At 38.8% G+C, this 8,715-nt stretch overlaps 1 protein-coding gene across 1 annotated transcript; it reads right to left on the minus strand.

Moving 5' to 3' along the window:
* Positions 1–3,844: 3,844 nt before the first annotated feature.
* Positions 3,845–6,599, minus strand: LOC137092172 (zinc-binding protein A33-like). The gene is made up of 6 exons (XM_067456429.1): positions 6,104–6,599; positions 5,533–5,628; positions 5,188–5,418; positions 5,055–5,077; positions 4,854–4,972; positions 3,845–4,465 (listed from the first exon to the last, which is right to left on the minus strand). Exons 1-6 carry the CDS (start codon positions 6,497–6,499, stop codon positions 3,921–3,923), a joined length of 1,410 nt encoding a protein of 469 aa, XP_067312530.1. The 5' UTR covers positions 6,500–6,599; the 3' UTR covers positions 3,845–3,920.
* Positions 6,600–8,715: the final 2,116 nt, after the last annotated feature.

An 8,715-nucleotide genomic window follows, 5' to 3' on the forward strand; every position in this document is an offset into this window, starting at 1 on the left:
ACAGACAGAAACATTAATCGGCACATTTGCGAGTGAATGTAAATGAATATTTACATATAGTACACATAACAGCAGTGTTGTGCAAGTTACTTCCAAACTGTAATATATTATAGATTACTTACTACTGCTATTTAAAAGTAATTCATTACACTACAATATTACTGTCTCAGAATTGTAATGCGTTACATTACTCCTGTATTACTTTTGAGTTACTTTCACTAAAATAACTTCAGAAGTAGCTCTTAACATTCTCAAATGTAGGCAGAGAGCATTTTACATCCAGTAGAAGGCGATATGATGAACCATAATGACATGGGCTATCCAGGCTAACAATAGAGAATTGGCAAAAAAGTGAATGCTCAAGACAATGCAAGAAATCATGACGATCCAACTCTGTTATAAGTATTATTTTAGAGGTAAAGTGATTATCTGGCAATATCTGGGAATAGCTTAGGTCTGTTCATAGACACAACAGAACTGTGTAAACTCTAAGTTATGACAATATGCGCATTTGTTATTTTCTTATTGTTGCGACATAGTTGCGAGATAGCCTAGTTATTTCGGTTTTAGACAAAGGTTGTATTTGACTGCATTTGCATTTGACTAGCCTATACGTTCTTGTCCTTATCTCTGATAAACTAAGCAATACGCATCCATCTCGCGAATGTACAGTAGGGATGAGACGGTGGGGACATTTCCCACCGGTTAATCAAAGTGTGATGACATCACCGGTGTCTGGGCTTTCACATCACTATTCTATTTAACCGAAAGGAACATGCGCACCGCCGCTTGGGCATTAATACCGGGAGCGGATGCAAAGCGAGTGCTTTCAAAGAATTCCTATAAAAGTTAAGCTTCCATATGAACTGAAAACGCGCCAGTGCGCGCACACCGTGAATGACAGCTCGTTAGTAAACGCGCGCTCTGTGTGCGGCCAAGCAGATTTTTAGTTTCGGTTTAAAATTAGCCTATTATTCTAAATGAAATACACAACACAATGACAAACCCCCTTTATTAGGCGCTTTTACATTTTACTTTTAAACCAAATCTTCCGCGATCATCTGTCAGCTCAAGATCACACGTTCGGATCATGCAGCAGACACCTTCCGTTTTTATTTGAACGGCCTGTTCTCTAACTGAACTAAATTACTTTATTACTATAAAAAATCTAAACGACGGTGTCACGGTGTGCAGTAGTCTTATTCTGTCATCTTCACCCAAGTGTTGTTTATAGGCATTAGGCCTATAGTTTGGCAGAGCAGCGCGCGCCTTCTCTCGTCCGTTCTTCGACGCGCTTGCCGTTGTGCTATTCTTTGAAACGACAGAGACTTTAAACCTTCTTTAGCCACTTTTCCACCGGCCAGCGCGAGCACAGAGACTGAAATCATGCCTGCGGCACTTCTGTAAAATCCGCAATAAACACGTACGCCTTCACTGGACTATATCACACCATATCCAAAAGTACACCAGCAAGAGGGAGATTAATTGAAGTACTGAATTGAAGGAAAATGAAGTAAATCACTATACAAAAATATATCAGAAGCTGTCATTTAGTATTTAATTACTAACCTGGACACCACACGCGGCTATTAAATGACCACGAACAGGTAATAACTTGCATTTTTCATGCGTTAATGTATCGCGCCTTTTTTCCTTTTCCTTTTTCGTTTTATTGTATTTCTTTTTTTTTGGGGGGGGGGGGGGGGGGGTAACGCACGCGTTACTGGAAATGTACCGAGTAAAATATTACTGAAAATTGATTAGTAATGCCTTACACTACTGCGTTACAGCAAAAAGTAATAAGTTACTGTAATGTATTACTTTTGTAATGCGTTACTCCCAACACTGCATAACAGTAGTACATTTATCTAACAACATTAGTACTAAAGAAGAAGAAAGGGCCTCGATCTGATACTGTGCATCACTGTTCATTAGTAGTTATTTAATAATTATTCCCTGTGAAGCTGAATTAGTAGTTACTTAATAGTAGTTCTTAAGGAGGCATGAGTGAATTGAATAGTTACTGATTAACTAATTGATACTTAACACAATTAAAAAATGCTATTACATATTGATTAGTTAACACGCATTCATTAGTAGTTAATATTAGTGCCTTGAGTGTTAATGAAGAATTATTCATTATTACTGCAGTACCTCTTTATTAGTTATGCATTAAGTAATAAACAGTATTCTAAAGTGTTACCAACATTTGTTGTGTCAAAATAGCACACTTCAAGTTAACTAGTCATTAACACACTTCAAGTATACTGAAAATTAGTCTGGCCGCAAGTATACTTAGCACGCTTTTTTTCACTAGGATTTCACTAGTTCTACTCTGGCAGTTCCTGATTCTGAACACAGCTTTGAAGCGTTTACTAAAGAGCTGATGAGCTGCATCCGTGAGTTTGATTAGGAAGAGTTCACAAATGTTGGAGTCCCTACAGGAACAGGGTTGGGAAATACTGAGATACAGCATCATCTCCTACAGTACATGAGCCTGTCCAGCAGAGGGACACACACACACACACACACACACACACACACACACACACACACACACACACACACACACCTCTATCAGTTTTCTCTTGACTCAGGGCTTGTTATTGTGGAGTAAATCCTCCAGTTGACTCTTGATATGAGAAGCGTATCATCATAACCAGGGAGCGACTGCACAACTCATAACTAGTTTTATAACTAACCAAGTGCGGGACGTTTCCAGTGCTGTGACTGCTGTGATTTCTCAAAACTATTTCACAGAGATTTTACTGGTGGTGATATCAAATGTGTACAGTTTATCTTCTGGTGTTGATTTTTAATTTAATTAACTAATGACTTTTTACATTTATTCCTCTCAAATTAAACATGCGATTATTGTGACCAATAAATATAAAAATACAAACATTAAAGTGAAATTTCCGAGAGGTTGGAATGAAATGAAATTCCTGATCTGGTAAAAGTTCTTACTGTGAACGGTTCAGATGTACACATTCATTTTTGCTCAACAATTTTTCTAATTTTGATAAATTTGTTACACTTGATGTACGTGACAATAAATACAGAAAAGAAAAGATCTGTCACCATTTCCTTTTCATTGAGACTTTAAGTCAAGTCACCTTTATTTATTCAGCGCTTTATAATATTCAGATTGTTTCAGAGCAGCTTTACAGTGATAAACAGGAAAATAATGATCAATGATGCAAACAGAAATCAGTTCTGCTGTAAAGAGACAACAGTGTCATTGTTCAGCTGAAGTCAGTTCAGTGTTGATTCAGTTCAGTTCAATAACTGTGTGAAGATCATCAACTATGAAATCAGTTCATCTATAAGCCGCTCTGCAGAAGATAATAATGTCGTTTTTCACTTTGAGTTCAATGTGTTTCCATTCAGTTCAATAACAGTGTCGATGTTAATGTCACCAAATCCCAGCATGCACTGCAGTCTCTGGTGCTGAGAACGTCCTGTTACATCATCAATGGTCATTTTGTCTTACACATGGTATCATGACTTATATTTGTCACTGCAGTTGTGCTTAAAATACACTGAAGTGCATCATTGTTCATCTGGTGTGGTGCTTTTTTTCCTGGTCCTGTTACATAAGGTAGTTTGTTTATCCTGTTTTTTGATCGATTGATTAAAAGACTTCTTTTATTTATTTAACAATTTTTCAAACATTATACAAATGATCTAAATTATGGTTTGAAAGTATCAAGTTTGTCGTTATTCACTCAATCATTATGTAATAATATATAAACAGCCTCACTATTCATACTGTAATGTTTCCAGAACTCGAGATATTGGATACGTTTTAAATGTAAGTGTGATTGATGAATAAAGTTTTACTTAAGCATAATTTGTAAAACAATGATAACAATATATTCTTGTATCTTAACTGAATTGATCTAGAAGCAGAATCAGATTTAACTGTGATTTTCTGCTGTAATGATCAGTTTAACTGGTAAGATCCTCAGAGGAGAAGTTGTGCAGAGATTATATAAGAATGGAAAGACAGTCTCTGTGAAGGACGTCCTGAATGTGCGTAAATGTGTGTTAGTTACAGGATCAGAGAATGACACTTTTCCTCTGTCATAGTCCAGCTGAACTCTCACACGCTGAAGCTCCACTTTAACTGGAAAGTCAGCGAGGGGTTGATCTGGGGATTGTGAGCTGTATTTGCTGTCCATGTACCGCACAAACCAGACATTAGACTTGAAGAAAACCGCTCCCTTCCTTTGGTTTGATGCTGTGGTTATTCCAAGAATCCAGTGTGTATTGTCACCGACCTCCACATCCCAGCAGTGTGTTCCTGAGTTAAAGCCCTCAGATCCCAGGACACATGGATACCAGTCAATCCTCTCTGGATTATCAGGAAGTGTTTTATCTTCATCACTGTACGACACACTGGTCAGATCAGACGAGAGTGTGAGACGACGATGTGCTGTGTTTGGATCAAGAGTCAACGGAGCTGCAAAGAGATGAACATCAGATTACAGGATGAAATATGATCAGAAATGTAAAAATAAAACACATATAAAGACTTTGTTGAAAGCGATCATAAATCCTGCTATCATAACAATGGTCTCTCAGTTTCTGTCAGAATGGATTGAGGCTTCAGGTTTAATATCAGTATTCAATAAACACTATTGTATCCTAATACATGAGCAGAGACCATGAGGAACAGACTTCTGTAGTCATTATGAGTTCACTGTATGATCTGATGATCTTCTGAAATACAGTTCAGATTCACTCAGAAACTCAAGTGATTATTAAATATATTTCTATCAGATGTTAATGTTGTGTGTGTTTCTATCTGAAGGATGTTTTGCGCTGGTGTCAGATCTGCTGAGACTCACTGTGTTGGACAGTTTCCAGCATCTTCTTCCAGACTCTGGACCGCAGGTTACCCAGATAACGGGACACATCAATCAAAGCTCCAGAACTCATCTGTGGATCCGGCTGTGAGATCTGGACTCTGGAGGAACATTCAGGAGTCAGAACTGCAGTGAATTTGAGTTCAGATCCACTGAGAGAAGAGATACGAGCAGCTCACTCACCTTTCCATTGAGACGGTAAAGTTCTGGAAAATATAGAGTTTGAAAACATGTTAATATCTTATCAAACACTCTCATTGTCAGTGAGTCTCGAGTTGTTTTGTGCTCAAAGAATGAAGCCAGATTGATCGGTCACCTTTAGAAACGAGACGTCATTGTCTTTCATCATCTCCTCCATGTCTCTGATTGTGTGTGAAAGAGCTGAGATGTGTGTGTTCATCTCCTCCAGCTTCTTCTTCATCCTCTGCTTCTTCTGCTCCTCTTCCTCCCTCAGTGCAGTGATTGTAGCTTCTTCTTCGTCTCTGAGAAACTGATGAAGCTTCTCAAACTCTTCTTTAATCTGACGCTCTGTGTGCTCAGCTTGAGACTGAAATCACATCACATTTACTTCAGTCAGCTCAGTGTGAACACACACTCCACTAGTGTCAATAATAAACTGTGTGTGTGAATGTTGAGTGTTTGACTCTTTACACATTCTCACCTCGATGAGTTGGATTGTTTTATCACACTTTCCTTTCATTTCTTCTCCATGTTTGAGCTTGTTTTGTAAGGACGTCAGCGCTGTATTAAACTCCTCCTGCAGGTTAAGATGAAAATCTGAGAAACTGATGAAGCTATAAGAGGTTTAAACATTGTGTGTCTGGATGTTTTTATTGTTATATTATTTATAAGTTGAATGGGTTATTCTCAGGAAGAATTTGTGTCTAAAATGTTTTCACCAAACAGATGTTTTGCAATGGCCAACACTTTATTTTATTAATGCAGTTTTAAATTTGTAGTTGTGCAAAAATAAAGAAAGTGAAAGAATGATAGCATAAATCACATTTTATAAATGAAAAAAATAATAACTCATGGCATTTTTGTTGTTTTCAACATGTTTTGTGTCAATGCTATAACATTCAAGAAGATCTGAACATCCGAGCGGTCGGAGCAGTGCAGAATTTATATCGGTGAGCCAAGAAGATTTAGTCTGAGCAAAAATAAATACTGATTTATTACTGTTTCTATGTTTATCACTGTATTTATCATGGAATGAGAGACATTTGTCTTACCTTGTAAGATGAAATCACTTCACTGATGGGTCTGAATGTGTGTTTGGTGTGTTTCTCTGAGACTATGCACACTAAACACACAGGCTGTTTGTCCTCCAGACAGAAGAGTTTGAGTTTCTCACTGTGTAAACTGCAGATCTCCTCAGACTCTGACGAACGCCTCTCATTTCTCTCCTTCAGGAACAACTCACACAAGTTTTTTAACGCTAGATTAACTGGAGGATAATCTTTTGAGGATCTTCTCCTGCAGACGGGACACTCCTGAGCTTCCTTAGTTTTCCAGAACTTTTGTAGACACTCTTTACAAAAACTGTGACTACAGGACAGAATAACAGGAACCTTGAAGATTTCACAGCAAACAGGACAAGAAAGCTCTTCTGCAGATCTTGAATCCATTTCCTCGTCTTGTAAAAGATCCAGTGATCTACAGTTGACTTTCACTTTCTGATCTTAGGTTTGAAAAGTAAATAACCATTACAATCTAATCTAATCTGGGTTAATTCATTAATTCAGACATACACAAGTATCCTAATATAACGTGTCCTCTGTTCTTCACAACACTGACTCGATTCAGCTTTCAGTAGAAATGAAAGTTAGAAATAATGACTAGTCACTTCCTGGTTTTGTAAGAGGGTGGAGTTTCTGAAGACAGACTGGATGTGTAGTTTTATCTTAATTTTATTAGTTTCAAGCATATTCTGGACTCAATTAACTGATTTAAGAATCAAGTCCTGCAGGAGTTTCTGGGGCCGTTCAGTTGTAATAGGTCTTGTATTGATGATTAAATAGAAAGTGTGTTCAAATGCTTTCACTTTAATGATTTCCTGCAGGTTAAGTTACTAAACCTCTGTGAACCGACTTTGTGTGAAGACTGGCAAGTAGGTGAGTCCAGAAATATACAGTCATGTGAAAAAAATGACACCCTTTTAAATTCTAAGGTTTTACGTATCAGATCATAATATACAATTGAGATGATTGTCCTGTTTTATGACCCAGTTTCGGCCAGGCTTCGGCTCACTCTTGACTAGAATACTTTGGTATACAGAGGAGTTCATGGTCGACTCAACGACTGCAAGATGCCTGTAAAACAAGCCCAAATCATCAGCCCTCCATCAGCTGATGTTCAGTTGGCATGAGGTGTTTCTGCTGATATGATGTGTTTGGTTTTCACCAAACGTGTCGCTGTGCATTATGGCCAAACATCTCCACTTTGGTCTCGTCTGTCCAAAGGACATTGTTCCAGAAGTCTTGTGGGTTGTCTCGAGAAGTCTCAAGGCTCCTCTTTAGCATTCGGAGAACACGTAAATGGAACAGGCTAGCAAGTGCACGTCATTACGTCAGTGAAAAGGTCCGTTGGCCAACAATAACTGATGTTACGTGTAACGTAACGTAACGTAACGTTATGTGTAACGTTATTTGTATATCAATATATTATTTGTAATTTGTACCGGCATTTAAATTAAAGCATTGTGGCAATCAGCGAGGTGAGGGACCGTGAGAGCGGGCCGGTGGAGTGATAATGAGCGGCAGCTGATCGCCACACCCGTCTCGGCTCACAGCAAAGTGATTGGAGTATAAATTGAGAAGTGTGGAAGACGAGAAAGGACTAGGCCTGGAGTTTATGTTATGGTTTGTTTATGGTTTATTATGTGTCTGCGGGCAGTCGCCCGCGTTACTTTCGTTTTGTTTATTATTTATTATAAAGTTGTTGAACGTTCGCCGGTTCCCGCCTCCTTCCTTCCCATCTACAAACTCCGCTACAAGCATATTTGCCCCGTTCACGCTCCGAGTCTGACTCCGGGAACGTCTGATAGCAAAGCTGCGCACATAGGATTGTGGGTGATTTGAGAGCGCGAAGGCTACTCATATGCATCCTTTCCTGTATATGGCATATTTTTCGAACAAAGTACTCAGTCCTTGGTTGAAATTCCGAGGATCCTCGACATTGGAACAGTCCTTCGTCGGATGTCGATGATGTGGCATCCTTGGTATTCTGGCTTCCGAGGATCCTTCCTTGACATTGAGAAACGCCTCGTGTCTCATTTCGGAAGGCTGCGTCCTCCGGAGGTCGCATTTGAAGGCTGCATACGTCATAAGACCGTCTCATTTCAAAAAAAGTGAGAAGGACTCTTCAAATGCGTCTTCTTTCACAGGAATTGGGAGTGTGCATGAGGAGTAGCCTTCACGGCTGCAGAGAACCCACAATTATTTGCATCGGCGTTAACAACCGTCTTTTTTATATATATATATATATATATATATATATATATATATATATATATATATATATATATATATATATATATATATCTGGGTTTCCGTTGTCCGGTAATTACCGGACATTGGCCGGGAAAAAAATTAAATGTCCGACAAAATGAAATCTTTTCGGTCAAATTGTCAGATTAAAACTGCCTCTTATCGATACCGTAAGCCTGCGACGTGATGCCCTCGCTGTCATGACAGTGCTCCGTGGCTATGGAGGATTGCAATTCTCCACAGCCTGCGAAGCAGAGTAGGCTATGTGAGCTTAGCGGAGCGGCGAGATTTTGAATGGAGTGAGGAGCGATTTTTTTAAAGGGATCCCATGGTGTTGAGACTTGTATGGCTTAATA

This window comes from Pseudorasbora parva, chromosome 11 (assembly GCF_024679245.1).
Source record: "Pseudorasbora parva isolate DD20220531a chromosome 11, ASM2467924v1, whole genome shotgun sequence".
Classification (NCBI taxonomy): domain Eukaryota; kingdom Metazoa; phylum Chordata; class Actinopteri; order Cypriniformes; family Gobionidae; genus Pseudorasbora; species Pseudorasbora parva.